Source organism: Gallus gallus, chromosome 12, assembly GCF_016699485.2.
Source record: "Gallus gallus isolate bGalGal1 chromosome 12, bGalGal1.mat.broiler.GRCg7b, whole genome shotgun sequence".
NCBI lineage: Eukaryota > Metazoa > Chordata > Aves > Galliformes > Phasianidae > Gallus > Gallus gallus.
This window is the reverse complement of record NC_052543.1, coordinates 11,235,129-11,250,009: the sequence shown is the minus strand read 5'-3', so window position 1 is coordinate 11,250,009 and position 14,881 is coordinate 11,235,129. Positions and strand designations below refer to the sequence as shown.

Genomic DNA, 14,881 nt, shown 5'->3' with positions numbered 1-14,881 from the left:
TTTCAAAGAACTTACAGCAGCTTTTTTGTATTGGCACAAATTCCCATGGGATATCTGTGCAGAAAGCATTGCACACACAGTGTTACTGAGAGTCTAATGTACTTGGTGAGCTTTTCTGAAAGGTCTGGAGCTGGCAGTAACACTGCTGCTTGAAAATCACTAATTGCAGAATATTTTCTTTAGAGAAATTTGGGCCTGCTGTGTGTGTGAGAGGAAAAGCTTGAAAAATATACCTCTAATGGCTCCAACATGGATAGCTCACAAAAGGAACTCCGTAGGCTGGCTTACGAGAGAAGTTACTTTCCACATCCAGGGAGTGAAGGGATTCATGAATTTTCAGTGCTCGGGCTGGCACTCCTTTTGGGCTGACTGAGCATCGGGCTACCGGCCTTCCCCCGGCTGGGTGCTGTGCCAGGCAGGAGAAAGGACCGAGAGGGAGCAAAAAGAGCTGGATTTCTTATTTTGAAAAACAAAATAGCCTCCTACCTCCCCTCTAAAGCGTCTCCATTAATCCCAGCTTGAGTGGCAGAGCAGGAAACTGGCTGAAAATGAACAAAGAGCCACGCGGCAGGGATGCTAATGCAAGCAAACGCCAATTCACACTTCAGCATGCGCCGTGTGGCAGCTTCCCTTCCTGTTCAAACATTTTAGCTAGATAATGAGTTGAAAAAACCCAACATTTTTAGCATAATCAACCGCATTTTCAAGGGAGGAGAAACAGAAGAAGGGGAGCCGTGGCGCTAATTATTTGCTGTTGATCTGGCTGCAGCGCTGTGCGGGGGGCTCAGTGCTAACTGCACACAGTGGCTGCAGATCAGGCTATGGGTGTTGGCTGCTGAGGGGAGCTGGTAACTCATCACCAACCTGAACTGGCAACCAGGGCATGTCCAGAAACAGCTGTTTGAGGGAGGGTGACTTAGTGAAATGGGATTTCATATCAATAGTGATTGGGGTTGCAGTGGGGAAACGGAGCTCACGAGAGTGTCGGTGGCTGTCTGGTCCAGGGTGGTGTGTTGATGGGAAACAGATGGTTGGCTGTTTAGCTTTGCCAGCAGATTATGGAGTTGGCTTCAAATCATCTTCCGTGGCTCCCTGGGAGCTCTGAGTTCCCACTTGCAGGAGAGCATTGCCTCAAGCACGTTACCTGGGTAGAGCTGGCAGTGATGCTCTTGAATGGAAAGTAGCTGTATGCCAGGGTGGTCCTTGTCATCCTTAGTGTCCTGTGTGATCAAAGGCAGGCTGATGCCTGGGGGCACTGGGGCTCCCTGCAATACATCCCAGTGAATTTTACAAGCACATCTGCAGGCTCACCTTCCAGTGCTGAAAAAGAAATCTTGAGCTGATATCCTGAGCTGCCACTTTGAGGTTCCTCCTCCAACACGCTCCTCCATTTGAGAAAGCAATGGAAGGAGGTTATGGCTGCTGGGCTACCGATATGGACCGGGAACTGCTGGACCAGCACTGCCCTGATGCTCCCTTTGGAAATGCCCTGCTTTGTGCTGCCAAAGTGTCCTTGTCTTCTGCCTGCAGTTGTGCAAGGGATAGGATGGCAGAGAGAGAGTAAGGCTGGATGTAGGAAAAACTTGCTGGAGAGAGAAATTAAGATGGGCATGGCCAATATGGATAGAGAATTAAAGTTCTGGAACTTTACCTCTGCTGAAGGAGAGATGGCAGCTGGCTTTACTTTGTTTTAAAAAAATTAGGTGCTGGAACTTAACTATCCCAAGTCCATTGAACTTTTCCATAGTCTTTAAGCCTGGATTAACCTTGTCCTTGACTTCCACATCACCCAAGAGACCACTGCCATTAAAAATGCAGTTTGAATTTTCAAGCCTTCTGCTTGAAAGTTGATGCCAGGCTGTACCAGCACCTACCTGAAATCAATGGCTTGACTTGGCACTTCCTGTAGTAACCATACCTGTCAGTTCATCTGTCATTGAGCAATGCTATGAGATCTCCCTGGTCAGAATGCTTGATTTTTCCTCCTTTCAGAAAGCAGAGCTTTATTCCCCTGTTTCACAGCAGTCCTGGCTGCTTGGGTACCAAGGTTCATTGTGCTTTGGCAGCAGACTTGGCATGGCTTGGTGATGGTCTATTGCCAAGTGCTAATTCTTTCTTTATTAGAAATCTTTGGTTTAATGGTGATGGAAAAGCTGATGCAGGAGAAGAGTCCGAGATCTGAAAACCTATGCTGTCCCTCTATTGGCTGCAAAACAGGTTGAAAATGTGAAGGGTGATTATTTTTCAGCTGAAACTTTTAATGCTTGGAAATGTAGATTTGGGTCAACTAAGTTGTTTCCCTGAGTTTTGTTCAGCGTGTGAAGTTACGTCAGCTGGAGCATCAAGAATTAAAACTAATGTGTATACATATGTGCTTTGCCTTTTTGGAAATTACTTTAGGTGGAAACTTGTTTCATTTTACTTTTTAGAAGTGTTCAAGCCTTTGAGTAGAATCCAACTCTTTGCATTTAAATGTAACCCACGATTCAATTTATACCAGCATTTTGCTGTTTGTGGGGAACGTGGGCTGCCAGCAAACTGAACATCAGTTTTAATTACACAGTGTACAGACCACTGTCTTGAATGAGGCTGTGTTTTCTGTTCAGGTTTTATCTTCCCTTCATACATAGTGAGACCCAAACTCTTCTGTAACTTCAATACAAGTTACTGAAGGGCTGTGGACAGGAGTCTGTGGATGGGATTTTCAATAACCTGTATTTATGCTGTCATGGGCAACTTAGGAGTTGCCTTCACAGCTGCTGAAGGATTGGGAAGGGTGATCCAGGAATGCGGTCACTCAAAGTGGGAGTTATTTGATACTGCACAGTCACTGGAAATAATTGATTGACAAAGCTCTGGCTTTTTAGGAAATGGCAGAAAACAGACACTTCAGCTATATGCCAATGAAATGTGTAGAAGGATGCTCCCTTTGCTGCAAATAACCTCTGTGCAATGTGCCTTCCAATAGGAGAATACAAAGATATTTAAATACTTTACATTTAAATTTCAAATTGTGCTGCACAGTGCTTTTAGAGTGCATAGTACTATTGTCTTTCTTCTGCTTTTCTTTTTTTAAGTCACTTAAGAGAAGGTGCTTTCTATACTGTACAGAGGCTGCACAGCAGCAGGAAAATGTGACTTTGAAATAATGGCATCTGTAAGAATAGGCAATTTCATCCAAGTATAGTGATTTAGTGCCCTGTTAGTGTCCTGATGTATAACTCCATTTCCAAAAACTCTAAGTTTCTTCACAAGCGTAATGACAGGCTTAAAACTTGTGAGATGAATGCAACAGCTCTCCCTGTCCTCAGCTGTGCCACATAATTACAGGAGCAAGGGAATTTTCTTCTCTCCTAATGGATTATCTCCCAGAGGAATAAATCAGATAATGCTGTTGCAGCACTGTCACTGCGTTTCTTCCCCTCCCTCTCCAAAATGCAGGATAGTCCATACGATGCAGTGTGAAGCCAGGGCTGGCAGTGGTTTTTCTCATCTACAGTCTGTGATGGGGTTATGATCCCAATTCCAGTGTTAACACAGACAAACTTTGCAGTGATCTGGCTTTGCTGTTGTTTGTTACTTTGGGCGCTAATTTTGGCTTTTTTGTTTGCTCTGCTTCCAGATGATGGCCCTTACTCAAAGGGGAGCAAGGACTCCGGCGGGATGGACTCAGCCCTGGTCTCCAGGAGGCAAAGCATCCCAGGTAAAGGAGGGGATTGGCTCCTGCTCCAACACATCATTGCTGTGGGTGCTGGGCTTGCTGTGCCAGCAGTATGCCAGCAGGTTTGGAAGGGCTGCTCTAGACGTCTCATCACCTTCCTAATGAAGCCCGGGGCTAGATTTTAGCTTCTGACCATTAAACACCCAGTCACAGATTTGGCTTTGTGTGTTGTAGAGCCTGGGGAGGGAACAGAGCCCTTTAATTGTTTGAACAGCAAAATCCATGCACCCATGCTAATAGGAGAAATCCAAGACTATTCTCATCAGATACTTAAAGGTCATGGCTCGAAGGACCAGGTCCTGCTTAACCAGCTCAATTCCATGTCTGTGTGCGCATCTGATAGTGGCAGCAGGTTTATAAAGGCACTGACCAATGTGCCATATCACTTACCTTGATAGACTGATCTCAGGAACTTGCCTTTTTTCAGAGCAGTAATACCTCCTCAAACCCACAACAGTGGGTAATTGCGCTCTGGGAGTTCTCATTTTTAAACACTTATCAAGGATCAGAATTAAACCCCACTGAAGAGCTCATGATCTCTCCTTTCGGCACCATCTGTGCAGATCAGTTTTGTCTGTAGGTGAGAGGAAATGTGCAGGACAGTGCTGGATGGCATTCCTTCCAGCATGGCCAGGAGTCCCCGCAAAGTTTCTGGCAGCCCCTGAGTTCCTGAGTCGCTGTATTGAGGAGTAAGTTACTGAGATGGCAAGGGACCAAAACTGTTTGAGATTAAAGAGCAGGAGCATTATGGACCTGATGTTTCTCAACAAGCTGCCGTTGCCATGTTAAATAGGAACCCAGCAGACCCTGAATGCCTTCCAGTCTGTTGCCAGATTGCAAAGATATCCTCCACTTGTGTTAATCAAGCGCATGGGTTATTCTTGGAAGCACTTCAACAAGCAGAGGTAGAGCATGGAAGGATGTAGCGAGGTGCAATTGCAAGAGTCATGATGGCATTACATGAGGAGCAGAATGCTAGTGATGAGGCACCATGGTGCCTAATAACACTGTGTCCTCTCCCAGTGAAAGAGAAACAGAGAAGGGAAGCCCCCCATGACCACAGGTGTGCTATGTCAGAATGTCATTTAAGGCAGTTTGCCTTGCTCTGAAAATCATAGCATGAAAGATAATTCAAATTCCCTCTCCAAGCAGAGCATCTCATTTAAGCCTTGCAGGACTTGGGTCATTTGCAGTGTAAGTTTCAGTCCACGGGCATGGGACTGAATGGCTCTCACTGCCAGCACCCATCACCACCTTCCACTGCATGGTTTCGGAGAAAGTTGCCCTGCCTGAGTCACCCAGAGAGAGTGGAGGTGGATAGATCATGATGTAGACAAATTCTTCAAAAGGTTCTTCAGAGGAGGCTGGCAAGGCATGAAAGTCACCCAATGTGTCCCAGGGCTGATCCTCTGAGCAGAGCGTGAGTGCCGTAGTGTGGATGAAGGCAGAGCTGCCTCTTGCTGAGTCAGCTGAACTCTTGGTCTCTCCTTGGGCCTGTGCTGGCTCCCAACAAGCTCACCTATCTCCTCTGTGTCAAGTCTTGAAGCTGAAATAGTTTAGAGATACTGTTTTTGTAAAGCCCATAGATGAGCTGTAATGAAATCAAAGTTGGCATCAGGTCAGGCTTGGCTCATAGGTAGTGGATGAACAGAAGTGTCTTGTTGGACTGTAGGATGGCAAAACAGAGGAGCAGTACTGGTGCAGCAGGTGTGGGATGTGCATCCCCTAAACATGACACTGCCAAATGCACTGGGGCTTGCTTGTGTTGAACCGGTTATGTTTTAAATGTGTCTCATGGCTTCAGTTGAAGCTATAGAGAAGGTGGTTATTATCGAAGAAGTCTGACATAGACCAGATGCAGATGAGTGGGGAAACTGCTGTGGATGAAAGAGTTCATGCCTTCTCCACCTTTCCCTCCTGCTGGCAAGATCCTACCTCTCCACATTGTGTTCTTTACCTCATGACTGCATTGACATCTCAGGGTGTTTTTAAAATCACCACATTTAAGTTCTCCCCTGTTCTGTTCATGCAGGCAGCTACCGCAGGTCCACAACATCCTTCCACCTGCTGAATGTGAGCCTGCCATGCAGCCCTCCAAACACCCGCCCTGGTCCATATAAAACATAGTTCTGGAGGTAATCTCCCTGGACTTAGATGCCACCACTCTGGAAACACAATGAATTCATCCTCTCACAAGCCTTCACTACCCTGCCTTGCCCTGCTTGCTCTTGCCTCTAGACCTGCATGCCATGCTTTTCATGTGGGTCTACCAGCACACACCTCTGCATCACAGCATCACTTCAGAGAAAGTGGAGATTTCTCTTCCTGCTAATTGGCACTGGCACAGATTGCCCAGAGAGATGGTGGATGCTCCATCCCTGGAGACTCTCAACATCAGGCTGGATGGGCTCTGAGCACCTGATGAAGCTGTGGGTGTCCCTGTCCGTCGCAGGGGGGTTGGAGCAGATGGCCTTTACGGGTCCTTTCCAACTCAAATTATTCTGTGATTCTATGAACTGTAAAAATTGCAGCTCTGCTCTCCCACCATCAGTAGGATAAGGATGTCCTTGGGACTGGGAGGAATATGCCTTCCACTGAGGGGTTTGCCTTTATTCCTTGATGTTTCAGAGGAGTTCAGAGGGGTCACCATTGTGGAGCTGATCAAGAAGGAAGGCAGTACCCTTGGGTTGACTATCTCGGGTGGCACGGACAAAGACGGGAAGCCGAGGGTGTCCAACCTGAGGCCAGGAGGACTGGCAGCAAGGTGAGAGATGGAAATGGGTTGCAGAGGGCACAGGAAAGCTGGGGGAGAGTAGTTCCATGTTCTGCAAGTATAGTTATAATTAAAATAATTGGCACAAAGCTTTTTTTTTTTTCTTCCCCAAGTGTCTCAATGCAAAGTTGTTGCTTCGGTAAGTCAAATGCCTTCTATTTTGAGCTATTTCCCATGTTCTGTGCAATTATGCTCTGAATTTTTGTGTAGGGATATTTGGGATTCTGTGAAATTAGGCAGCCTTGTCAGGAGAGCTGCATGGTACAATACATCTTGATCAAGCTAAGTGGTTTAATATTGTATCTGTTCTGAATACTGAGTGTGTAAGTAACGTTACTGGCTCAGGAAAAGAATGAGAGAAGAAAGGCTCCAAGAAGCAGAGAAAGGGAGGGAGTAATTGAACAATTTTGTAGAAAACAGGCAAAAAGCAAGATGTTTTCTTTTCTTCTGTTGAATTTTACTTCAGACAGCTCTTGGTACGCTTCTCTTTGAGTGATTGCTCTACGTGAATGGGAATCGAGCAACAAAAAGAGAAGGTTGTGAACGCGTATGTGGCAGTTGTTGCTGTATGTACAGATCTGAACATTTGCCACTAGGAAAGATGGATGGCTTCAATTTTAGCATTCCTCTCTCAGAACAGGCACGTGCAATCACACAGCTAAAATCAGCCTAGCCTGGTGCCTTGTTCACAAAATCTCATGGTTATCAGAGTGCAAGGCACTGCCAGCCTTGTTATGGCGGAGGCTTTGTGCTACCCCTGCTTTCTCCCTCCTCGTTCACAGAAGTGACCAGCTGAACGTTGGGGATTACATCAAGTCAGTGAACGGCATCAACCTGACCAAGCTGCGGCACGACGAGATCATAAGCCTGCTGAAAAACGTGGGTGAAAGGGTAGTGCTGGAAGTCGAGTATGAACTTCCCCCAGCCGGTGGGTACCATGACAGCCGTGCTCTCTTTCATTAGCCACACTTTGACCTGGGGTGCAGATGGGCTTGCTCGTGCTGGGGTCACCATGGCCAAAGCAGGACCTGGGGGCATGGTGCTGTTCTGCCTTCATGAGCTCACTGGATGCAGTCGCGCTGTGTGGGGTCGGAGCAGAGTGCTTTTTCCAGCACAGTGGGTGCCTGCTCATGCACACCGGCGGGAGATGGCTGATTAGATCTGTCTTGCCTCAGAGTGACTTGGTAGCACAGGCCAATCTGCCTCCTGATGCTACTTCAGCTTTTTTGTCTTTTTTTTCCCTTTTGGAGTGTAGCTACAGGAGGTTTTATTCAGTTCTAAGTATATGTTGCCAGATACTCTTTTCTGAACGGCAGAAAGTGCTGTTATTGCTCAAGATGCTTTGAAATGTTTGGCGTTTTCAGATGGAAGCTGAAGCAATCTGCTTTCTGGCTAAGGGGCTTTGGGCAGAGGCTGGCAAGCCTGGGTGACATAAACAGGGCTTGTGTTGTGCCATGGGACACCATGTGCTTTTGCACTGATTTGTTTGTTCTGATTATAACAAACAAATGCCTCAGTTCACCTTCTCATCACAATCTTTCCTTTGTGAAAATGATCTCTCTGGTTATCACTGTTATTCAGAGGGTCAAACGGAATGACTGGGTAGAAGTAGTAGAAAAAACAGAAAGGGAAAAACAGAACTAATGAAATCTAAGTGTTCTGCCCCAGATATGAACCTGTCTTACACTGTACAGCTCTGCTGCAGTTTCTGCATTTACCTAAAAAACATGGAATATATAAATGGCAACCAACAAACCCAACACCCAAACCCCACGGTTCAAGTTTTCCATGATCTCATGCTCGCTGGAGATGACAACTCTTAACCTTTCTGCTTAGCTGTGAGTCTGGCTATTAGGAATCTGATAAGCTGTCCTTCCAGCTGAGGAGCAGTGCCAATACCGCATAGCTCAATCAATAGCAGCGAGGCAAAATGTCTCCATTCTGATTGAGCAGGAAGAGCACGCTGAAATAGTGACTTTTCTCAGATGGGATTATTGATGCTGTTTATGACTAATCCAAACAAAGAGGCACCGCAAAATACGGGGAATTGCCTGCTGTTGCCTTGCTCCAGTTCATTGTTGGTTGCTCGCGTGCTTTTATCTGTGGTGAGGGTTTGCTGTTGCTGTGTGCACTCAATTCTTTCTCCCCAGGCAAAAAGCAGAAATGTAGTGCAATTCAATAGCTTGTGTGTGTGAGTTTCCATTTTTCTCCCCACTTTATAATTTTCTGTTTTGGAATAGACAGAGTCTAAGTCTAGTTTTCAGGCCACTGTGTCATATCATCTCTTTCATGAATAAACCAAGCCCTACATTAATTCTAGCTGAGGTTTCTCTGCTCCCACTGCTCTTATGAAAGACTGCTGCAGAACTTCATGCTTGGATGCTTAGGACAGAAATTGGACCGTTTCCTAACTCATTTGTGGATGCTTTATGTCCTTCTCCTGGTACGGGAGCCTTCCTGTGCCCCAAACTTTTCCCTTTTGAAGTCCCTTTTGCATCCCCGTCAGTACTCAGTGCAGGAGCAGAACAGCTGTGCATGGCTCTGGTCTGGGAGTATATTTGGCCTTGCTGTAGCCTGGTCTCCAGGGGTGCCTGCCTGCATGTGGGCACCGCACCTCAGCTGTGCATCTTTGGGGTGAATTTAACCCACACTGGGGCAGGTCCCAAGCCCTTGGGGTGCTTGGCAGTGAGGACCAACTCAATCACAGAGGGGACTCTGGCTTCCAAAACCCCTCCTGAGCTAGGGGAAGGGCTGGCGTGGATGTGCCTGGGTGCCTCTTGCTTCTCCAGTCATCCCTGTGGCCATTTGTTGCAGCTGGTTTGGAAACTGTGAATTGATTGATCTTTTTGGAGTGGATGAGGCTAAAATGCCATGCACCATTCTGGATGGAGAAGACTGGAAAATTGTCTCATATTCACAGCAGTACTTCAATAAATCATTAAATAGCAGCAGATGGCAAGAGGCAGAAACAGTTTTCTTTCTTTTTCTCTTTACTTTTGTACATTAAATAGTACTGTGTATTTAATATAAAATTACTGAATTGCCCCTAGGATCAGTTTAAAGGATTCACTTAATCTTTTTCTAAAGTCAAAATGTAGGAGGGAAGGGAAAAAAACCCTCAACCTTTTGCACTGAGGATTTGGGATTTTCATTTTCTTTAAGGTCAAATGGTGGCTCGACTCCTTATACTGCTTCTGGTTTTTTTAAAGTAAGTTTCCATCCATGGCAGAAGCTTCTGGGCTTTGAGTAATGCTGAACACATTAAAGCTGGCTGATAAACGGGAGGGTTTTACTTGAATGTCAGAGTATTAGCCAAGACAAATTTGAGAGGAAACACACAATGCTGAGCTGGTCAAATCATCCCTGAGCGTGGTGGTTGGCTCTAGCAAGGATTCATGTGTCTAGATTGCATTTTGTGCCTCTAAACAGGGAAGATACAATAGGGGATGGACTTTCATTTTATTGATGTTTGGCTGAGTTTTGTTATTATCTTGCAGAGTGGCATGGAAAAGGTTTGTGTGGGGGTAACCAAGTTGTTTTCTCTTCCTTTAGTGCCAGAAAGCAGTGCTGGCATTATTCCCAAGACCATTGAGGTGTCCCTCTACAAGGAAGGCAACAGCTTTGGCTTTGTGCTCAGAGGTTAGTGGCTTCTCTGCTGAGAAATGAATGGGGTACAAACACTGGCAGAGGTGATTTGGGAAGCAGGAAGAGAAAAGAAAGAAGGTGACTGTCATACCACAGGCAAGAAGCAGAAGTGCCCCAGAGAGCAGCCTGTGCAGCCTTCAAGGCCTGCTGGCTGCCTAATCTAGGGCACTCTTTGCTTTCGAGCTGTGTCAGCTGTTATATGATGAATGTCTCTACTTTCTCAGCACTCTCATTCAGTCTCAAACCTCCAGTGACTTACAGCTTTCCTGGTTTGCTTACAGGGGGAGCCCATGAAGACTGGCACAAGTCCAGACCACTTGTGCTCACCTATGTGAGGCCGGGTGGCCCAGCAGACAGGTACTGCACCTCCAGCATTTGCTGGTCCTGCAGAGGTGAAGTGGGACCCGTGATGTGCAGGGGAGAATGGATCTGGTGCTCATAGGGTGACCTATGTATGGAAACACCTGAGGATCCTCTTCCACAGGCAGCCACTTAATTAACCCTGTGCAGATGAAGAGCTGATGCTATGTTAGAAAGCAGGAAGCAGCCTACATATTCTCACGCTGCTAATTTAACGTGGTGGGCCTGGCACTATAAATAACCCAAGCTACTGTCCCAGGGAGTGCTCAACCGCTAAGGATCAAATTAATTGGCATATATATATACACACACATATATAAATACATAATTCTGGAGGAAAAAAAAAGTAACTTTTGCCTGTGGTTCCCTATAGAGAAGGGTCCTTGAAAATCGGGGACAGGCTGCTGAGCGTTGATGGGATCCCTCTGCACAGTGTGACCCACGCTGACGCCCTCAACATCCTGCGGCAGTGCAGCCAGGAGGCACTCTTCCAGATCGAGTACGATGTGACCATCATGGGTAAGGCCAGGATGACTGGGGTGGCGTTTGCTCAGACTGCCAGCAAAGTATGTGGGGCTGGAGGCAGCGGTGGGGCCACTTGATTTCAGTGGAAAAGTTGCTGCTTGCATGGGACTGGGGGGTAGAGTTCAAAGCTGATTTAGTTGAAGGTATTTGAAATGCCCTTATCTGATGACATGTCCCAGTGGGAATGTTGTCTGATTTTAGAAGCGGGGGGGAAGAGGAATTTCTGATGTAGGAGAAGTCAGAATTGATGTGGGCTGGAATGTCGGTGCTCTGCCAGCACTGCAAATACTGATACTAGATGTGTGCAGGGCAACGAGCTGCAGGCGGGCATTGGCTTCTGAATTTTGACCCTGTTTAATTCTAGAGCTGTTTCCTTTCTTAGAACTTTCAGTTCAGATCTGCTTCTGAAATAAATGAGGAGTGTCCAACTGACTGACCCCGGAGAAGACAGAACTTACTGGAGGGCAGAGGATGGCTATTTCTAAAAATGATCCATCTACACAGTAGATACCAAGTTTGAGGGCATTATATATTTTTTTCCATTTGATTTTCAGATTCACGCTCTGGGAAAGAGTTTATTATTAGCTACTATAAAGTCATTTTGAGCTGGCTTTGTGACACACAGCTGTTACTGCAGGGAGCGTAGTTAATGAGTTTTAGGTTACCACAGAGTCCGAAGCTGTGCCGGCTCTGGAAGTGCAGTGAGCTGTGTGTTCAGATTTGATGTTGCAGCTATGTCTCCAAAGGGGTTTTCTGCCTCCACTGGAGCTGCAACCTGGAGTAGTTTGGAGTCTCTTCTGCAAATCTCGCTAACCAGCACAACACGTGTGAGCCTGGGATCCAGCGAGGAACAGGAGTCGGATCAGGTTATTTTCTGATTTATCAGCAAGGAGGCAAATCAAAAGGAGTTTAATACCTCCCCACTGCTGAGCAAACAGAGCTGAGAATGCCAGGACTCGTTCCATGCAACGTGCAAGAGAGATGCTGCAGAGTAAGGGAAATCCTTCTGCAATCCCTGAAGGCTTTCTGCTTCTTTCTCAGCCTCCTTCCCCCAAACTGCCCTTCCTTTCACAACAAACACTGTGAGGATGGATGTACTGATTTCACAGCTGTGTCCCTGTGTGGAGAAGCTGCCAGGAGCTGAGCAGCCGTGTATCACACTGACACGTGCTCTGCTGGGAGAGCTGGAAGGAAAACCCAATGTCTCTGCAGCTACCTGTGTGCTGCCTGGCTTCTGCCGTGTTGCAGGAGCAGCTGCTCCTTAGAGATTGGCTGGCATTCAAGAAAAAGAGGAAAGCCTTAAATTATGCAAAACAGAAAATCATAGAACGATTTATGTTGGAGGAGACCCTAAAGATCTTTGAGTTCCAACTCCATGCCATGGTTGCCACCCACCAGCTCAGCTTGCCCAGGGCCCCATCCAGCCTGGACTTGAGAACCTTCAGGGATGGGGCACTCACAACCTTTCTGGGCAAAAATACCTAAACTCTACCTTTTTTTCTACCTTTGAAAACAATTTTGATTGCAGTAGCTCAGCAGAGGTCAGTGAGGGCTGTCCTCTCTGGGGAGCAGCAGGCAGTGCCAAGTTAGCACAGAGCTTTCCAGTCTGAATAGAAGCAAACATTTAGTGGTGCATGGGTAATGGGCTTTTTGGAGTTCTGTTGTTTGTATGGTCCCTTGGTGCCTATGCTGCAGAAAGCTGATTGTTTTAGATCCTGACTTGAAGCAAAAATAGCTGTTAAAGTGTCTCGGTATTTCTTCTTGAGTAACTCTCCCACCTAAAGCTGGCAAGGCTGAGTGAACAGAAGCAAAGTCAGGTTCTGTGCAGTGATTATTCTTGTGCTGCTATACAGTGGGCCACGACCAGATACTTCCCAAGAAGGTGTAAAACCAGCCCCTTTTTAGCTAGCTTCTTCATAGATTGCTTCTCCCCACCCCTGTAATGCAAGATGATGCAGAACTTGTAGCTTAACAATATTTGCAGCTGATTTTGCCAGGCAACAGCTAATAACTGCAACCAGAGATGAGTGCTTTGTCCCCAGATCACAGTTATTACAGACATTCTCTTTACCAACCGAGGGACAATGATGAGGGAAGAACAGCTACTGGAAGCCGTGTGGGAATGCAAGTAGCCAGAAGGGAGCACTACACTTAGAAAACCAGCTCTTGGTGAACGGGCTGGGCTGGGGGACACGTGGCCCTTGGCTGATGGCAGATAAACATGGCAATAAGCAGATGCCTTTCTTTTGGAAGCCAGGAGAGCTGTGCCTTTGCCATGGCTCCTGGAAGAGGTTGCAGACATGCCTGGTGGGGCAGGTGCCGAAGCAGCAGTGTGCATTGACTCCCTGCAGGAAGGTTACTGCCATCTCCTCTCAGCATTTTGTTTTAAATTAGCTTGGGTGTAATAGCCCTGTGTTAATCAAGCCTCACAAATATTGCTAAATTGCAGGCTCTTGACCTTTGATTTGAGTCAAACCTTAGTGGCTCAGCTGGTATTTCTCAATCAAATGCCTCTATAAAATGTTTTTGAACGTGTTGCCTTGTCTGTGGCACCAGAAATGAGGATTAAAGGGACATCAGGATGGCCCATGCTGTGCAGGGTTGTGAAGGGCCATGTGCTGCAGGAAGGGACCTATTTTCCTGTGGTCTAGCACCCCAGCATGCTGCTTCCATCACCATTTTTCTTATCATCCTCCCTTTGGCTGGAGGAATGTATGCATATGAATGTATTGCTTTTGGAGGATGTGGGCTGGATGCGCATGGGCTGCAAAACCAGCATGTAGTTGATGCTGATGGAGGTCCTTGGTCTCTTGGTGCTTCCTTTGCTAACGAAAGCTTCAGTGCACCTTCCACAGGCTTTACCCAAGTGCTCTGGTGCTTTTTTATTGAGCTGCAGCTGTGCTTTGTGCCATGGCCTGCAGGTCTGTCCAGCAGTCCTTTCCAGCTGAGAGTAAATAGTATTTCATTTGAAGCCTTGCCTAATCTTCAGTATTGCTCATTCCTTCTTCCTCCTCCTCCTGGAAAAAGGACACCACGAATAGACCTGATCTGCTGATCCCCCACACAACCAAAAAATCTGTCTCCAGAGACTCAGAATCTTCAACAAATCCCAGGAATGATCTTGCTGTAGCTTGGTTTCCATGATCTGCATCAATGCTCCCATTTATCAGAGTGCTAGAATGAGCCATGTGTCACGTTTTGTAGCCAAGTCGCATCAGCGTTTTTAGTGGAGCAGAGCTTTGGAAGAAAAGCCTCACCATGAATAATGAAGGGCCGAGGAGGCATCAGGCTCTCGGAGGGCTTTGGCAGCCTTTCCTTTGAAGTGGATGATTGGGTTTCCACGAAGTGCTCTCATGGAAGTCAAACTAAACAAAGCATGTGGTAGGAAGTTCTGTGTCTCTGCTCCCATAGGCAGGAACATGCAATGATACTGCAGAGCTGGTGCTGGAGTAGCCAGGAGGTGCTGACTTGTGCTGGTCTTCAGCATGTGAGGCTTCTGAATGCCTCAGGAAGTGGGATCCTGTTTCCTTTGGGCCTTTATGAGTTTGTTTGGAGAAAGCCCTCAAATAGTGATGTCCCTGTGATCTTTCCTTTCTGTGCTTCTCTTTTAATATGGTTGATGTGACTGCAGCTCAGACTTTGAGTTCTCTTCCTTGATCTTGTTATTTAACTTAAAAACGAGAGGCGAGAGGGTGGTTTCCATGAGTGAATTTTGTAATCTCTCTTTGCTCTCATACATATTCTGTGCAGAAGCAATTTTGCTTCTTGAATTTCCTCTTTGTTAACTTGCTATGTGATGTGGAGTTGTGAGGGTGTAGGATGTCCAAACCATCGAGTATAATCAGGTCAGCAGGATT

At 46.6% G+C, this 14,881-nt stretch overlaps 1 protein-coding gene across 3 annotated transcripts in view; it reads left to right on the top strand.

Annotated features, from left to right (window-relative positions):
• Nucleotides 1-14,881, top strand: part of GRIP2 (glutamate receptor interacting protein 2) — a 216,375-nt gene that overhangs the window by 165,410 nt on the left and 36,084 nt on the right. For all 3 annotated transcript variants that reach the window (XM_025154653.3, XM_040646724.1, XM_025154655.3), the window contains exons 2-7: nt 3,623-3,703; nt 6,350-6,485; nt 7,277-7,422; nt 10,047-10,133; nt 10,421-10,496; nt 10,873-11,018. In XM_025154653.3, the coding sequence (XP_025010421.1) occupies nt 3,623-3,703; nt 6,350-6,485; nt 7,277-7,422; nt 10,047-10,133; nt 10,421-10,496; nt 10,873-11,018 (672 nt within the window). The remainder of the gene's footprint in view (nt 1-3,622; nt 3,704-6,349; nt 6,486-7,276; nt 7,423-10,046; nt 10,134-10,420; nt 10,497-10,872; nt 11,019-14,881) is intronic.